This window comes from Lottia gigantea (genome assembly GCF_000327385.1).
Source record: "Lottia gigantea unplaced genomic scaffold LOTGIsca_140, whole genome shotgun sequence".
Lineage (NCBI taxonomy): Eukaryota > Metazoa > Mollusca > Gastropoda > Lottiidae > Lottia > Lottia gigantea.
Genome location: NW_008707618.1, coordinates 393,474 through 412,852, shown reverse-complemented (window position 1 = coordinate 412,852; position 19,379 = coordinate 393,474). Strand labels below are relative to the sequence as shown.

The window sequence follows — 19,379 nt, the reverse complement described above, 5'->3', positions numbered from 1 at the left end:
TTCCAATTTATATTTAATAACAACGTTGCCACTACAGAAGGTCTACAGATGTAGAAATGTTGCTGCAACTACTGCAACGATAAAGCATGCAACATGCACCAAGCAAAGAAAAACAGGCGCAAAACCTAGGCGTAGACACACACCTAGCATGGCACAACATAAAGTACTTAACGTAACGCAATACAAAATAAACAAACATCTAGTTAGTTAGTTCTAAACAGGTACCGCCTATTCCAATTCTGGTTCCAATCGAACTGTACGGTACATGTCACATTCAAAATTGTCCTATTATTCCTTTCTCCACATTTTGAATTCTGTATACACCTACTTTTTCGGCACAAGTGTAACGCATTTTGAACTCTGATCCAAATTGTTTTAATGTGCTAATACTTCTTTACATCACGAACGTGCAGAACTGTTTAATCGAACGGCCCCGTACTCACGCACTTGCAGTATAACATATCGATACAGAATCATTCAAGATGGCCGGTCATGAAATATCGAATTGAGGTAAATTCCTTTAGTGTTTTGTCATTTAACTTAATCTTTAGTGATTATTGTATATCATAACAAAACGTTTAACATAACATAAAACAAATTACGTTTAACATAATATAAAACAAATACCAATGTAATACTAATATATTACGTATAACATAAGTATAATAAATAAATTTAATAAAATAATATCAAATAACGTAAAGCATAATGACATAAATAAAACAATGCATATATAATACATAGCCGTACAAGCAAGACAATATCGTCCAAAGTATGGCAAAATCGAGAGTAAAAGTTGTATAGTAGTGGACTCCTTCAAAGAAAAGTACCATCAGGTGTTTCGAAAAGAGTAAGCATTGTCTGCTTCGCGCGCAACACCCGCCACTAAAATATGTTTACGTGTAACATAACTTCACATTAAAGGGATTGTAAAGAGGTTTTCAAAATTGTTTTTATGTATAACGGGCACACTAGTAGCATCAATTTGCACCATTTCAATCGTGAACTATGGTAGTATTAATTTCATGATCCAATTTTTTCAATCAGACGTCTGTGGTTCCTGCAATTCCACATGACGTCACTAATTGAAAAATATGCTTTAAATATCACACAAGGCCCTTTGCGATTAGTGACGTTACCAAACACCTAGTTTTTGTGTTTTTGCAAGAACCACAGACGCCTGATTGAAAATTTGAATGGTTAAAATTAATGCTACCAATGTTCCCGATACACATACAAAATACTATAGCCTGGTGGCCAAACACAAGATTTTGATGAAAGTAGTGATTAGTGATGTGATGTTGTTGGACTGGTAGTGGGTGATATTGTTCCACTGTTGGTCAGTGAAGTTGTTGGACTTATAATAGGGGAGACTGGTGTACTGGTAGTAGGCGCTATTGTTGCACTTGTAGTAGGCGATGTTGTTGGACTGCTAGTGGGTGATGTTGTTGCACTTGTAGTAGGCGATGTTGTTGCAGTGGTAGTGGGTGATGTTGTTGAACTGGTAGTGAGTGATGTTGCTGGACTGGTAGTGGGTGATGTTGTGGGACTGGTAGAGGGTGATGTTGTTGAACTGGTAGTGAGTGATGTTGTTGAAGTGATGGTGAGTGATGTGGGACTGGTAGTGGGTGGTGTTGTCGGACTAGTGATAAGGGATGTTGCAGGACTGGTTGTTGGGGATGTTTGTCGACTGGAAGTATAAGACTTGGTTAGACTGATAGTAGGGGATGTCGGTGGAACGTTAGTAGGGAATATTATAGGACTGGTAGTAAAAGTTACAGTTACAATGTAAGGAACTTCTGTCGATTCTTACCGAGTAATGTATATTTTATTTTTATTTAATTTAATTTTTACGATAATAACCTGTCCACACAGTCATAAATGAATTCCCTGAATCCTGAAAACATATATGTTGAAACCCACCAAATTTATATCTATCTGTGCCCTAAAAGTTATGACAGAAATAGCTTTCGGAATTTCGGGGATGGCGGCCATTTTGAATTTGGTCCATCACAAAATTTCCCCAAGGGTGCCAAAGTTCTACTCGTGCTTAACGTCAGAACTAGAGGTAGAATATAACGAGCCATATAAAAAGGGGACGTGTTTCAAAATTTGTATATGACATACAAAGCGTGTTTGGTATGTAACCCGATGCAGATTCTACGTCTTCGATAACATCGGGTCACATATCAAAATGCTTATCTACGTCCACTCGGAAATTCTCGCAGTTCTCGCAGTTTCCGTTTTCAGCTGAATCTGAATCGGTAATGAATGGTGAATTCCACTGTGTCTTCTTCGGCGAGACTCTTTACATCCTGTATTTAGCAGTGATTTGTCTAGTGATAGTAATGTTGTGACCTAATAGTTCTTAAATTTAGAGACTTTGGGAGATAATACTGACACTTCCATAAGCATTTAATGCTATATTGTGACTATTGCTTATCTAATTACACATTTTATTATCAGTTTGAAAACATATCTTACGGATGTTTTTTATCATTGACTTTATTTACAAACACGTGTAGTCGCGAACAACCAGTCTCTGATAATTGAAATACCAGATTCACGTGATTACGTGACAATATTGACATAGTTCCGGTAAAAATGTCTGTCATGCATTGGCCTACCGTGATATGTTGCAGAGCGCTAGCATAACTTTCACGGAGCCCGTATGATCTAAGTCGTCGAACATATTATGACTGGTGATCTTTAACCTCAAGTTCTGACTGCACTAGCAGAATATTGGTAAACTTTTGAGTAACAGTTGTTGGTGGTTTGTGTGATTGATTTCAGCAGAGAAACATTTTCTATCAATTTGTCCAAACGTTACCAAACACCTAGTTTTTGTGTTTTTGCAAGAACCGCAGACGCCTGATTGAAAATTTGAATGGTTAAATTTAATGCTACCAATGTTCCCGATACACATACAAAATACTATAGCCTGGTGGCCAAACACAAGATTTTGATGAAAGTAGTGATTAGTGATGTGATGTTGTTGGACTGGTAGTGGGTGATATTGTTCCACTGTTGGTGAGTGAAGTTGTTGGACTAATAATAGGGGAGACTGGTGTAGTAGGCGCTATTGTTGCACTTGTAGTAGGCGATGTTGTTGGACTGCTAGTGGGTGATGTTGTTGCACTTGTAGTAGGCGATGTTGTTGCAGTGGTAGTGGGTGATGTTGTTGAACTGGTAGTGAGTGATGTTGCTGGACTGGTAGTGGGTGATGTTGTGGGACTGGTAGAGGGTGATGTTGTTGAACTGGTAGTGAGTGATGTTGTTGAAGTGATAGTAAGTGATAAGGTACAGAATAGTAGGTTTCAATCCACCATATTATTTCGTTATCTCAATAAGGTACAGAATAGTAGGTTTCAAATACCCATATTATTTCGTCATCTCAATAAGGTACAGAATAGTAGGTTTCAAACCCCCATGTTATTTCTTCATCTCAATAAGGTACAGAATAGTAGGTTTCAAACCCCGATATTATTTCGTTATCTCAATAAGGTACAGAATAGTAGAGTGTAAAAACTTAAATTATTTCGTTATGAGGTGTAGAATAGTATTTCAATAAGGTATAGACTAGTATGTTTATTTCGTTATTCTTTATAAAGATACACAATAGTAAGACGTAAACCTCAGGATGTAAAACTCAATGTACTAAAGTAGGACATAAAGATTCATTACCCCACTGATGATGAAGTCATTACCTGAAACGCAATAGCTTTGCCAAACCTTACCTTGCTATTTGAGCAGTTCCTTGGAAATGATAGTCACCTTGATTTCAGGTAAACTTTGTTACTATTTCCCAAATGAATAATAAATCATCAAATTTTCAAAGCATGTGCTTACAAGTTGAAACATGAGATAGAGTCATAGATCACCCCCTCGAGGGGTATTTCTCAATATTTATATTATTGTTACTCAGTTATCGACAGAAATTCGACACCCTAGTTAGTGATACCTGACCCCCACGGCACTTATTAATAGATAATTTCCCAACCAAATAGAGCGGAAAAACGATAGATATTAATATCATATTGGCCGTGAATATGGGGTGAGATAAAGTACTAAGGGGGCGGGGGGGGGGGGGGGATTTCCGTAAGGGAGAGGCGGGGCGAGTCCGTAAATTTTATAATCTCTACATCATATTTTCGAGCAGCGACCGAACAAACCTCGGCCAGATAGTCGTAATATCTTGACGTTTTGCGGGTGTTGGCAATTGTTAAAATTTCTATAATTTTTGGCATTGCTCACTACATCATGTCATCGATCTACTTTAGTTAATTATAGTGCTGAAACGCACAATAAAATTCATTTGCAAGTAATAAAAGTGTTAACTGAGAATGTCATTGGTACATACTGGGCTCCGTAGTTTAAAAATAGAAATAGCTAGTATCAAAATAAACTCAAGTTTTGAGAGGCGGAACGACGAAGAAGGGAAACATGGCTTCACTTGCAAATAAAGTCATTTTGATCACTGGTAAGAATTGTCTTAAGCTTTTTTTGTTTTGTTTGACTCATGTCATGATGGACTGCATAGAAGGTTGCCATCACAAAATTTTAGCTTGGCTGGCCTACACTGTTTTGTCGAGTCATAGTTCATGTTACTGAATGAATTGAACGTATATTGTACTACGAGATTAAATACGGCACAGGTTAAACGAGAAGTAGCCTAGCAAACGTAATCAACCCACAGTCAGGCATTGTAAAACCAAACCAAAAAGGTGTTCGTATGAAGTTAGCATGATTGCATCGTGTGAAAGTATGCCAGTAAAAAATGTACAATTTTGTAGGGATGATACACTTCCCCCATGAAAAGACCTGCAAACAGGACTGAGCGTGGTACGAAGTACCTTGTAATGTCTCTTTTAGATCGGATATCCAAGACGTTCCGTTTGAACGGTTGAAATTGGTATGTTATTGAGTGAACATTTATTAAGAAGGCTTCATTAAATATGAATTGTATTCTAAACTAAACATTATTATACAAACAGCAGTGATTCATGATTATTGTATTAACGGTTAAGATGAGAGATTCATTGACTTCATCTTAAAAAGTTAAAGGGACAGTATTCTGCATAATTATCAGACAACACTTAACCCTATTAGTTTAAACCAGAGCCGTATATAGAGAGAGTCTGGCCAACTTGTGATCTCGCCGCGCTGAACCATGATTGGCGCAGAGCGGTCACGTGATTGAAGGCCGCCATATTGTTACCCTTCCCGCGACGTTTAGGCGTAGGAGCCTGGGTATTCTTTACGTTGTTTAAGCCTAATTCCTGGTCTTGTCTGGCAACAGAATGCTTCGATGTGTGGCATAGAAATGCTCTGTCAAATCTGGAGAAGGTATAGTGATGCACAGGTTCCTTAAGGATAAAAGGAGACGCAGAGAATGGGAAGTAAAGGTCAAACGATCCGACTGGACTTCCCACGACAACTCTTTTCTATGCGATGTAAGTACATTCGATGATTTCAGGGGTTTTGCAAATTGTGTTATGTTCAGGTCTAAAAACTGGATATAATAGATATGAAAACTTTGTGAGAGGGTTTCTTTCCACGCACTGGCTATCTAAACCTAGGACTAGACGAGGAGCATGCACCATGAGACACTGTCAGTGTCAACAACATTTCTGATACTGATAGGCCTACACATAATCGATCGATTTATGTTTTTCTATAAATGTGAAATTCTAAGACTATTTACTTTTTTAGTATTTAGTATTATTTACTTCCAATCACCAAAACAAACAGTATAATTTAAAGGTGTGCACCATATTGGTGCTTGTACGGTGAGGCAAGGGGCCATGGCTCCTAATCCTAATAATTGTGCTGGTCCTGATTTTCAACCCAAAACCCCCCCACCACCACCCTTCTCCCTATCAATATCATTGATTTCCTAAATGCCTATCAGTATTACCCCACCCCCTTTAGAGATCAAATGAAACGCCACCATTGTTTATGTTATTTCATTATTGACATTCGCAGAAAAATATGGAAGGGCAATGTAGACTGTGGGTTTAGACTATAATGTGAACACTAAGTCTTTTGGGCCAGTCACTTGTGTAAATTTTGGTTTCTCTTCCAGAATCACTTCGACGATAGTCAAAGAGAAACAGATCGCCAGGACAACAGCCGACAGCTGAAGCAAAATGGTTTCAAAGCTGAAATGATGATTATTGAGTGGTGTGATATAACTTTCATGCCTTCATGACATAAAATAAATTGTGCTGATTGAAACTGAATAATGAGCCTTTTTCTGTTTCAGGTCCACAAGTAAAAGAGACAGGGGTGGGGAGTGGGGTGGGGCGGCGCTTTCTTGAATTATTTTCCCCCTCCTCCACTGCAAAATTCAAACAAGTTCTCAATCGAAGCTGAAATCAGTCTCTATCAGCTATTTCAGCCTCCGTGCAAATGCATTCGCCCCCCTTGGCACATTGGTCTGGTTACGGGCCTGTTTCTGTTGATAACGATTTATGGTGTAAATCTTGCTTTGAGCCATTTTCATGATGACTAAATTTCTTCGACAAAGATGGAGTTCAGTCCTTTATACTAACTTCACTATATTCTAAAGCTTTATGTAACAAAAATCATCGGTTATAGTTTATGCACCGTTTTGACAGTCGTCAGGCACACGGGCCTATTGATCAAAAACAATATGAACTATATTATACATTATATTACTTATAAATATGTTGCATAAACTATAACTAGTGATTAGCCTATTGTTCCATATAGCTGTAGAATATACAGCTAGGCCCTAGCTATTTTAATATGGAAGATTACAGGTTTAATATTTCGGTGGTTAATATTTGGAAAGTGCTAAAATTCAAAATTTGTCTTCTTTTTGTGTTTTTGTATAGACATACCAAATTTTATCAAAATCGGTTAAAAACTGTAAATTCTAGAGCGTTTACGAGGGATAACGTCGGCCGCCTTGTAGCTAAGAGAGGGTAACAAGATGGCGCCTTGTGACGTAGTTGGCCAGACTCTCTCTATATACGGCTCTGGTTTAAACATCCTCTAGGAATTTAAAATAAATTTTTAAAAAAACCTATTTAAGGAAGCAGTGCTGGAATCGGTGCAGGTATAGCAGTCCATTTGTCGACATATAAACCTCGACTTGTTCTCACTGGCAGAGATTCTGATAATCTGAAGAAAATTGCAGGAAAATGCCAAGCAACTGGTCTACCAGCCAATCAGGTAACTTTATTGTTTTCTGTGTAAGAACTTTTGTGCATGACATAGATATAGATTTTTTTTTAATTCTTTTTTATATTGGCGACTTCTTTCTGTTTACACTGTCCTGCATTACGAGTGTAATTATTAGATCATTAACCAATCAAATGACTTGTCCAATTAAAGGAATGTCCACTGCATATGAGGAATTCTTACAATGTCAAGCTATTATGAACTGTATCTAATACCTTGACATCAATGAACACTTTCCTGTATCACAAGAGTTTGTAAATGAAGCAATTTGATTGGATTGCGCGCTTCCACATACAACAAATCGGGGCCCTCACAGATAACTATATTGTCAGAATCTTTCTGTAAAGGGCTCTGATTGATTGTATTTGCTTGAGGAATCAAATGAAATTGGTGCATTGAAAAACTTTCGTGATACAAGAAATATGCATTATGATGTCAAGGTATTAGACACAGTTCGTGATACCAAATTGTGATTGTACTTTTTGAACAGGAGAAATGATTCTGATTTCAGATATTCACGGTACCTGCCGACATCCACAATGAAAATGATTTGAAAAGACTGATATATGAAACAACCAAACATTTCAATCAACTAGATGTGCTGGTATGTTCTTAATATAATTGTTGTCTTCTGGACACCTGACGCCACTTGTCCACTTCTGATTGATATACCCAGTGGCGGCGCCAGTGGGGGGAGGAGAAGGTCCAGGGAGGGGGGGGGGGGGGGGGGGGACTTGGAAAATGATTTGCCCCTCTACTTCCTCATGTGAAAGGTTTATTAGCTGTTACCATTGTTGCGTAAATATGTTGTTTCAGATTCTTGGTTTATTTCGCTATTGAACAAAGGAACATTTTGATGCTAAAGTGAATGCATCGGAGCCGAATGACTGCAGATATGGTTTGATAGAGTTGAGACGATAATGAATTTCACATGAAATGATGTGATAAAGTGTTGTTAACACCAAACCGAGTCTTTGTGTACAGATTATAAAAGGTGCTATGAGTCCTCACCATGTTGCCCTTGATCTTGCAAGCCAAAAATCTCTTTTATAGTGCGAATGGCTTTCCAGTCCAAATAGATCAGATCCGGACTCTGGGCGTCATAAACTCGCCCTGTCTCTGGGTCTCTTCTGGCGCAGTGGGTTGGGTGAAAATTAATGTCTGAAACTGGGAGAAGCGAATACACGAGTTACGGGAACGGGCCGAAACACGATCTGAACGCTACGTTTTTTGCAAAACCGGGAATGATGTAATCCCAGATACGAATTCCAGTTGGCTCGAAACAAACGATCTTTTTATCTCTTATGAATTTGATTGGCCAATATGTACATCCTTGATGAAGTATCCGTAGATCAATATCTATTTTAAGGTAAACAATGCCGGAATATCCAACTACAAGACAACCCAGCAGACCGAAACACCCATTTTTGATGAAATCATGTCGGTCAATCTTCGAGCTCCTTTCATTTTGTCTAGACTTGCTATTCCTCATCTCATTAAAACTAAAGGTTTGGAATTTTTTTGTTTCATCAGTAAACGACATGTTAAGCGAGGGAAGATGGGGTGTAAGGGTGTTCCGCATTGAACACAATATGACGTTGTCCAACTTCATTAGTACATAAGATGCAGAAAAGTACGACGTTTAACTCTAGTCATTTCATTTCTCGTTTACGCATATGTATTCACAAGAAAAGAACCACTCATCCACGTAGATCTGAATCCCCTTCTGGCCCATATATCTTATTACGCCTGTGCGCTAACCTGAAGGTTCCGGGTTCAATCCCAGCAAAATACCTGCAGATATTTCAACCCGGTTTCCCCATGTCATTGATGCAGGTCGACTGGGCTGACATTAAAAACGTGTTTACCTAGTAATCGGATGGGAAAATAAACCGATACCCTATGTGCTACATTCTGTGTACGTTAAAGATCCCTCTACAGTTTGAATTGAAATCGAAAAGGAAAGCTAATGCCGTTGTCCTGGTAAACGTTCACTTATGGCATACTGCATGGCGTTGCCCGTCTTTATCAGACCAAGATAGAACAACGAAGAGTAGGACGTAAAACTCCATTCATTTCATTTTTTGTGCCTCTATTACATATTTCTTTGTTCCAATTATAGGGACCATAATCAACATATCCAGTGCCTTATCACAAAGAGGGGTTGGTATATTTTTTTTGTCATATATTAAAGAAGGAGTATGTGCAGCATCAAAATATCAAGAATCGTCCCACTTTAATTTTGTGGCGGCGCGAGTCGGAGTATAGGCGGCCAATTTGTCTCTCCCAGGTTTGCGATCTACAGTTTAAGAGTTATTAAGAGTTGAAACAGCAAAAACACTTGCTCTTCCAAGGGTACCAAGAGTCTCTATAGCCCAAGCCCCTTGATCAAGCAAGTAGGCTTTTCAGATAGACATTCTGACACAATCTTTTTAAAAATCAATTAACGTACTCCGACTCGATGACGAAATAGCAGGGGCATTTCCTAAGGTTTTTTGTATTTTGCAGATTCCACAAGCCTCGGCTTATTGTATGAGTAAAGCCGCTATAGACCATTTTACTCGAGTTCTCGCCATAGGTAAGAAATCATTGTGCCCTTCCACACCCCCATTCGTCATACAAGTAAGAGAAATTACATAATCAACATTGATCCTGAAATCTTTCTAGGAAATCTCAGCCAACCATTTCACTCGTTATAGACGCTTTGTTCGCGATGGTTAACAAAACGAAATGTTTTGATTAATATGGACGATAAAGAATCGATTAAGATTCTCGGTAAAGAATTGAAGAAAATCAAAACCGCATTGTGTTTTGTTTACATGACCTTCTCCCTTTTTCATTTCTGTTCTACCTTAACCGCGATCTGATTGGTCAGATAAAATAAATAATATAAATGGCACAAATCTCATTTCCTAGCCCACAAAACTAAGTGTAACGGGCTTAGTTTATACGGGTTAATAAGACCATGTTAAATAATATTTTCTTTACCACCAGACAGAACACATGTATGAAAAAGTACCGCGCCTGATTTATTTACATTTAAAAAACCTTATCTTAACGAGACGATTTTACAGGCACAGTTTTGATTTGCTGATTCTTCAAGCCATCTCTAATTTTTTCTAACAAAAACACAAATGCTATTCGACCTTGCAAAGTATTTATAGACGTATAGCATAAATTGTATACAAACTATGTGTCTTGGAAATTTCACTATGTGACAAATCAGTTGAAAAAACGTAGGACGTTAAACCCCGTTTTATCTCATTCTTTTCATCTCATTCTTTTCATCTCATTCTTTTCATTTTCAGAGCTAGGACCTCACAGAGTCAGAGTGAACACAGTTAGGTAAGACTGAAATATTTTACTAAATATTAACCAATTACTCTACTAGACATCGTAAGTTCGTTGCCATTTCAAATTGTATAAAAGTGAATTTGAACCCCTTCGGCCCTTCAATTTTAAAAATGAATAAAATGTCTTTTTAGCGAAACAATATTTCATTTGAACGATTTAATTATTTCGTTTATAGAAATATACCAACTCCATAAAGATTTGTAGTCACAATTTACTGTTAGTTTTTCATACTGAGCCACAACATCGTTTTAAATCAATAGCAATATCATCGTAAACAAAAATATTCAGAAATAGTTACATCTCTTAGCGAATTTATTTCTCATGAGGCATTGAAATTGATGAAGAGACTAGGACCCTTTTCAACAGCAGATGCAAAGATTTACCTATATTCCCACCAGCTTTGCTTTCCAGCAAAAATTTTTAAAAGACTTCAAAAATATCTAGACTTTCAGTGAACTCCAAACAATCTCCTTCTAATATCATCATTATCCCACCAGCACCATTTAATATTAAGACAGTGAATGATTTACTGGGAACTCAAGACAGCTGTTGAAATCATACAACACTGGATTAATCACATTCAAACCGAGCCTTTAAACTAGGAGCGGGGGTCCTCTCATGCAATTAGGACACACGGTGGTGAATCTAAGTACTCGAAATTGACTGACGCCGAGGAAAGCCTTTTGGATAAAGGCCTTAAATTTGTCCCCTCCAGAAAGTTGGTTTCACGTACCCCATTATTTGAAGCAACGATTTGAACGAAACTTGAAACTAAATGACACCAACAGATTTGGTGATAGATCCCGAAATATTAGACGGATTTAAGGCGATGAATGATAAAATTTCCAATTTTCAATTGTAATCAAGAAGGTAGAATTATATTAAGGAAGTAGAATCCTAATTAGGGAATACAGATCATAACTCTATACTTCAAAACCCTATCTATCAGGAAACTGCTATTAAAATAACAAAAATATTACAAAAATTTGTGAACAAAGACTTTCTGAAACAGACACAATATATTTACTTGAAACCTGATATAGAACCAAGACAACGTCATATATATATATATACTCTACCAAACATCCACAAAAATACAGAAACAGAATGATTTGAACCATTTAAAATTCCTAAAGGTCGCCTTATCGTCTCCGACTGTACTAGTCAATCTTACAGAGTACCAGTGTACATTGACCATTTCTTTTTTCCCCTTGCTTCTTCAAAACATCCTGCTTATTCAAAAGACACAAATGACTTTGTTCAAAAGATAAAAGATAAAGTGCTCTTCTTGTTTCTTTGGACGTCCAGAATATATACACTCGAATTAACAATGACTACGGACAGCAGGCCATAAGGCGTTTGGAAGAAATCCTGATTGTGAAAGACCAGATTCTGAAATTATCCTAATAGAAATATGTGTGCTGGACTTTGACAACTAAACAGTAACTGAACCAAATGACAGCATCGTTTCATAACGAGTGAATTGTACGTTTGATTTACGTGGACCATCAATAACTATTGATACAGCTTGTTATTCATCATTGGTATTTGCAATATCTCCATGAATTGTTTTCATTAATTACAGACAAACTAGTTTTAGGATTCTAAAACTGAAACTTGATATGGGTTATCTAATGTGGGTCTTCTCGGTTGCTAAACCAAGATTTTAAAACGACTATTTCCATTTAATATGAGTAATTGGCACATATTATATATTTTTAGCCCCGGTTTCACGAAGAGTGAGTTACAGATACGAGCAGGAATGCCCAGAGAGCAGCTGGAAGAGGTAAGTGGTAAATCTGTCATAATCCATCTTATGTAGTATCCCCTGAGAATCATATTTTGCTTTGTAATGTGAATAGCAGAAATGTATTCATATATAATGTAAAGTCTAATTCTGGCGCGAAAATGATTTTGTATACACGTAGCCATTTTGAATTTATTCTCCCTTGCGACCAAAATGTCGAATGATGCTGAATCAATGGTGCCCGTTTGAATTTTTAATCCTAAGCGAGCAGAAGAAACGACAGGACAACCACGACGACCCGTGCCTGTATCTCTATTTCTTTTGCAGTACACAAAAGCTCAAGCCCACCTAACCTGCCTAGGTCGAGCCGGTGAACCTCTGGATATTGCCAAATGCGTCAAGTTTCTGGCTTCAGACGAGTCTGAATATATCACTGGTGAAAATATATTAGTGGACGGTGGACGTAATATCGCTATTCCTAAAATGAACATAGGTAAATAAATCAATTGTTCAATTGTAGGCAATTTACCCCATTGTACACAACATTACGATGCACAGCCCATATCACCTGTGATAGTTTTTTGGTATGCGTTGGACGTAATATCGCTATACCTCAAATGAACATAGGAAAATAAAATCATTGTAATCTACAGTCGTTTTAATTTGTTAATAATTTTCCTCATTGAACAGTGCGAGAAGATGCCCGGCTTCGTTAGCCCAAACTACAACAGGAACGTAGGACACATAAGTCCATTTTGTCTCATTTTCACGTAGATGTATATTGTTGTAGGAGAATCTGATCAATTGGGGAATCTGATCCATTGGGAATTGAAATAATGAGGGAATCTAATCAATCGGAGAATATTAATAATCGGGGAATCTAATCAATCGGAGAATATTAATAATTGGGGAATCTAATCAATCGGAGAATATAAATAATCGGGGAATCTAATCAATCGGAGAATATAAATAATCGGGGAATCTAATCAATCGGAGAATATTAATAATCGGGGAATCTAATCAATCGGAGAAACTAAATAATCGGGGAATCTGATCAATCGGAGAATATAAATAATCGGGGAATCTAATCAATCGGAGAATCTAAATAATCGGGAAATCTGATCAATCGGAGAATCTAGACAATCGGGGAATCTGATCAATCGCAGAATCTAAGCCATCGGGGAATCTAAAAAAATCGGGAGTATCTAAACCATCGTAGAATCTGATCAATCGAGGAATCCAAACTATCGGGGAATATGATCAATCGGAGAATCTAAACCATCGGGGAATCTAAACAATCGGAAAATCTAAACAATTGGAGAATCTGATCAATCGGGTAATCCAAACAAGCGGGGATCTGATCAATCGGGTAATCCAAACAACCGGGGATCAGATCAATCGGGGAATCTGATCACATATTGTTTCATAGCTTTTTGGTCGATATCTAGATCTTCAACTGATTACAAGTTATTGATTAGATGTCGGTCTGCTTATATCAAGCGTCGGATGTCGAAGAAAATAACTCATGCTCCCTCGGATCCCAAAATCAATGCAAAGAAAGCGCAAGAAAACAATTTGACAGAAACAGTAGTCCTTCATTTTAATCAAGAATTGATTTGAGTGGATAAATACGTAATTTGCCACAATTCAGATTAAAAAAATTGATTAGTAATTTATCAGACAAAATTTTAATTTTGGCTAATGAAGTTACATTTTGATTCGTATTTCTTAAAAAAAAGGTTGTAATTTAATTAAATTGTAGTAAACCTTAATAAATACTTCATTCGCAGAACGTCGTGATCAATTTTTATTTTGGCCAATCGTAGGAAACCTTTGATCGCATAAGAGGCCATTTTGAATCGCAAACTGCGATGCGACACCACTTTAATTCAACCTGAACATGATGCATATAAAGAAAGAATTTGGTTTAAGATCCTAATAGAAGCATGTGAGTGTCGCCTTAACAACTTTGTCCTGGTTTTACAGTTGTAAAACGTAGTTTCGTATGTGTATGGGTGCAAAAATAAGTTTATGTTTTAAAGCTGTTTATTGTTTTAGGATCCAGGAATGTGCAAATTATTTTTGCTCGTATATGATGTTTGTCTGGCTGTACAATCATTTATTTTGGAATGAGGTAGACTTTCAATGGACAGGAAGGACGAACCGTACCTTTTCTGACCATAATCACGCTATTTCCAATGATTTTTCCTGGATAGTCTTCACATATACCGTCGGCATACACGCTTTGCCCAACGTAACAGTTGTTCCCCTCGTTGCACTTTACTGCGGCGTTAGGTGGCGTTCCAGCATATAGCCACATTACTTCCGTTTGGTTTGGGTTATCCAAAACGGTGAAAGTTGTCGACGATTTGGCTGCATTATCTTTGACATATTCACACACATTGTTCAATGTAGTACCAGTTCTCTGAAAGTTGAACAAAATGGACATGAAATAAAAAAAATACCAGTGTCAGCCATGTGGACAGTGAGAGGATCAAGTTGACAAACCCCCAAAAAAGAAACCCACTCAACTTTTCGGTACTTGATTAAATCGCAACCTTCCATAAATAAATCTCCTGCTTAAGTAAGTGGTTGGGGATTGGAACCTGCCTGCAGCGCCAGTTGTATGAATAAAATTAGTTCAGATTACCTTTCCGCCATCGTCAACTTCGCAATAGTAAACGTTCGTGGTCGCTGTGACTGCAGTGTTGGGTATACCATTTGCTGCCGACGTCCACTGAAACTGTACAGAAACGTGTACCATACAGGCTAGAAATAAATGAAATTTGTGAGTTTTACGCAGTACGCTTCTTTACACCTGATTCGGCAAGTGGTATAGCCTGTCGAGGGATCTTTTACTTGCACAGTCTGTAGCACACATGGCCTCGGTTTCCCATCCGAACAACTATAAGACGCTTTTTCCGTGTCTCCCTCCGATTTGTATACTTACAGAGGGAGACCAGGTTGAAAATCCGAATCTATTATGTCACAATACAAAGATAACAACCTCTGCTGACATAAATGGTGACAAGTTAGTGGTTGCCTAGCACTTTTCTGATAAATTTTCAGTATATCAAAGGCGGTGTCAAATCACACCGAATACTAATTTGTACAAGATATTGTTGATTGAATCAAACACACAAAATTTCATAACATTTTGACATAAACTGCCAACAAATTTTGATGCATTTTTACTAAGTCAAGGGCAATAACTCCATTCCATTCATTGAAAAATCGTCAAAGATCTCATAGTAATCTGATGATCACACCAGATTTCATTAAAATCAGATACAAACTGTAGTCTCTATTCTGTTCACAAACAAATTTTGAGGTGTTTTCTGTAGTCAAGGGCAATAACTCAAAAACCGTTCATCGAAAAATCTTCAAAATACTTGACCAAGATCTCATGAATATAAATGATCACAGCAAATTTCATTAAAAACAGATAAAAACGACGGACTGATAGACGGACAGGCGGACGGCGGACAGGAGGAGACGACAATATACTACCACGTTATAATGTGGGCGTATAAAAAACAATAATAGCGAAAACACATAAATTGTTGAACCCTGGGATACAAGATTAACCAACAATGAGACTAGAAGGCAACAAGATGACAAACTCATTCTGACCACATTAAACTGTCATTTTTATTGCGTCATGAACTTAATATGACACTCGACAGTAAGTAGCCTACAGGTGTTTGTCCTTCAGCAGCCAATTTTTATTTCACCGCACTCATCATGTCAACCTGTCAAAATTTTCGTTTTTCAACAATTTGTCGTCTTTTGAGAGGTTACCTTGACATCCGAGATAATGTATGTTTTTTCTCGCTCAATTTTTCAGACATTCTATTCCTTTTCAGGCTTGAAATCCAACATCCGATTCCCTAAATATTCATAAAAGTTTTCCTTCAATGTTAATCCTTAACTACCACCCTACGGATTGTCTTGGTCTCTGGATCGAGACAAGCCGATAGAATTAACAAGGTAGATAAGTCAAAAAATAACCTCACTCAAGGCGATTTTGTTTTTGTCTGTTGAAATCTGGACACACGCGGCTGACCGAGGTAATATTCTCTCTCCCTGTCAAGTGTAACCAGTGTCCCTCCCCCACTTTCTTATCATTTTACATTTTCCTTGCGCCTCTCTCCCCTTTTCTCTATCACAATTATGTCCCCCCTATCCGCTCCCCCTATAGATTCATAGAATATAACGAAATAATAATATAAGCTTACCGATTATCACAAGCAGTGTTATTAACATTGTGATTTGTGTACTTGTGTGTGCAATGCCAGTCCAATACAATAATAATCCTTTTATTTGAAGAGGTTAACACTGTAAAAATATAATAATTTATGATGACAAAATTGACATCAATAGTATAGTCTGAAACTCTGACCTTTATATGACTTTTAGTATTGTCTGTTTAAAGGAACTCTACCCCTTAGAATCGACATGAAATTTAAAGTCTGAAAGTTGAAGAAGAGAATATGTCACCAGTAAAAGGAAGACTTATCAGGTGCCATGATTAAAGAATAGAATCTCTCTATAAAATGATATATCCATTAAATTAAATAATTGTTGAAAAACGCTTTTGGTCAATTTTTTGGTCATCCTAAAGACTTGTGTCCTCATAGTTTTTATGAGCGTTTTCACGCCCTAAATAGTTTTTCAATTCCTTATCGTAAAACGCCTTTAACCTCCGAATTGGTGATGTTCATCAAAAGTGATTTTTGCAGGTTTACGCCCTTTATTGTAAATATAAAGTACTTTAACTTTCATGTCACTGCCTGATTCGTCCGCAGGTTGGAGCCGAGCAAGGGTCACAAAATTTTCCTTGGGCATGGGCCATTCTTTCACTATGTAAAATGTCTTCCTCTCTAGCAAATGTCCCCTGTCGTGTGGACATACTACAACGTATTACGCTGTCTCATATCCAGGCGTACTCCTAAGCGTTTTATGCGGTTTGAAGAGGTGACGTAAATCGCGTATGTGGATGGAAGCCTGAAGAGGTAGTAGTATACCTTTAATGGTTTGGCTTTGCAAAAATCTCGTCTTGGAAACTTTTAAAGCGAGGCTTACAGCGAAATCATTAATTTTGTTGATGGCGAGGTCAAGTGTGATCTTATACACAAGATTCGACTCGACACGAAAAGGTACAACTCAACAGAAAAAAAAAAAACAAGATAAAGTGCCCAGCCATCTAGCAATGAAACACACTGGACAATGATTATATTCTAGTATTAGGAGTGTGTGAAGCATTTTCGAGGTGCGTGCCATGTGCGTCCTACAAGTCTACTTCTTGGGTGAACACTGCGCAAACCTGGCGCAAACAATACTTAACCTATGTGTAAACAAGTTTTCTTCCACGCGCCAGTTCTTACGACGTTAAACCAACCCCCAAAGCGTGTCGGATTTTTAAGTTATGAAGTCGAATATTTGGGTTGTAAATCAAAACACATACCTTTAATTTGAAAAACCTAAGCTGTCACCTGAGTTGTTTATGTAGTTCTATATAATAAACTTTATTTGTATTTTGTGTACAATCAGTTACGTACTCGCTCAGTACATTGTGAAATTCAACGATTAATTCAATTTTATTCAATAGAACAGTTACATTAATGGCACAATGGTTTCTTATTCAAACGAGATGTCGCATAACTTAAAGGTCAATAGTCCAGAATTTTTATATATATTTTCTTTATTTCTTAGAATATGATGACATCAAATTAAAATATTTTCATATGAGTGTCTAAATGTCCTAGATGACCATGACAGTTTTGTATGCTAACTAGTTTGACGCGATAATTTTGTATGCTAGCTTAGTCAAGACGGTATCTTATGATAGGCATTTGGACATGATAGTTTTGTATGCTAACTAGTTTGACGCGATAGTTTTGTATGCTAGCTTGGTCAAGACAGTATCGAATGATAGGCAGTTGGACATGATAGTGTTGTATGCTAGCTATTAGGTCACGACAGTTTCGTATGCTAGATGGTTGAACACGATCCTTTTGTATGCTAGCTAGTTGGTCACGAACAATTCGTATGCTAGCTGGTTGGACACGATAGTTGTGTATGCTAGCTGGTTTTTCACGATAGTTTTGTATGCTAGCTACTTTTTCACGATAGTTTTGTGTTCTAGATAGTTGGCCACGATAGTTTTGAGTGTTAGCTACATGTAGTGGGACACATAGTTCCATTTGCTAGCTTTTTGGACACGATGTTTTATTTTAAATTTTATCTGGTTTGGCAGCTAAAACAATTGTTTGGTATGCTACTTTGATGGACATGATAGCTTCGTATGTTAGCTAATAGGTCACAATTGTTTCGTATTTTTTGTTACAGTAAGAATTAATTGACAGATCTCAAATATAACAATGGCCTTTGTACAAAAATGTTTCAATTATCTCCAGATACGAACTGGGAATTACCCAAGGAAGTATTGTGGATTAGCTTACTAATGATAACAAAGTATAAGGATTAATAGAACACGACCCTAAATGTTCAGGTGTGACAGTTTATCGAATTATGAACAATCATCGGGAATCAAAAAGTTAATGTGAACATTGATTTGATTGGGTTCCTTTAAAGAGGCGTGAACGTTCTGATTTTCATTTACGTATATTATAATTAATGATATATTAGGAGAATTTTGTCGGGGAATGGGTTAAATCACCCCTACATTCAATTATAAAAATATCTCAATGTAAAAAGATGAAGATGTAGTGGGGATAGTTTGAAGGGTATTTGAAGGTAGTTTATCTAGGGTTGTATTATGGTGGGGTTGTTGATGAAGTGAAATAGTCTGGTATAAAGACAGTATTAACATTACAATTGAAATTCTTATTTCTATTATTCATAAGATAGCTTGCGATGCAAGGTAACATACGCCCACTGGCAGCTGTCAGAAATAATAAAACATTCTTTAGTTTCTAAAGTACGAATTTTCTTATATTGAAGAAATTTTATTAGTTTGAATTCAATTACATATACATATATCCCAGTTATTTATGCTGAATAATTCCACAAAATGTTTTAAAATCAATATCAATAACCCAAATAC

At 37.1% G+C, this 19,379-nt stretch overlaps 1 protein-coding gene across 1 annotated transcript; it reads left to right on the top strand.

The window, feature by feature from the left end:
- The first annotated feature begins 4,393 nt into the window (after positions 1-4,393).
- LOTGIDRAFT_207716 (hypothetical protein) lies at positions 4,394-12,960 on the top strand. Its single transcript, XM_009049885.1, has 9 exons — positions 4,394-4,480; positions 7,061-7,200; positions 7,721-7,813; positions 8,579-8,717; positions 9,332-9,372; positions 9,718-9,787; positions 10,518-10,554; positions 12,286-12,349; positions 12,638-12,960. The coding sequence occupies exons 1-9, from the start codon at positions 4,444-4,446 to the stop codon at positions 12,809-12,811; spliced, it is 795 nt and encodes a 264-aa protein (XP_009048133.1). The 5' UTR covers positions 4,394-4,443; the 3' UTR covers positions 12,812-12,960.
- Positions 12,961-19,379: the final 6,419 nt, after the last annotated feature.

Bases quoted from the DNA above. Each gene is read 5' to 3' on its own strand.
- LOTGIDRAFT_207716 (XM_009049885.1), top strand. From the start codon at position 4,444: ATGGCTTCACTTGCAAATAAAGTCATTTTGATCACTG. The intron at 4,481-7,060 runs GTAAGAATTGTC...AACCTATTTAAG, and splicing joins TAAAGTCATTTTGATCACTG to GAAGCAGTGCTGGAATCGGT. The intron at 10,555-12,285 runs GTAAGACTGAAA...ATATATTTTTAG, and splicing joins GTCAGAGTGAACACAGTTAG to CCCCGGTTTCACGAAGAGTG.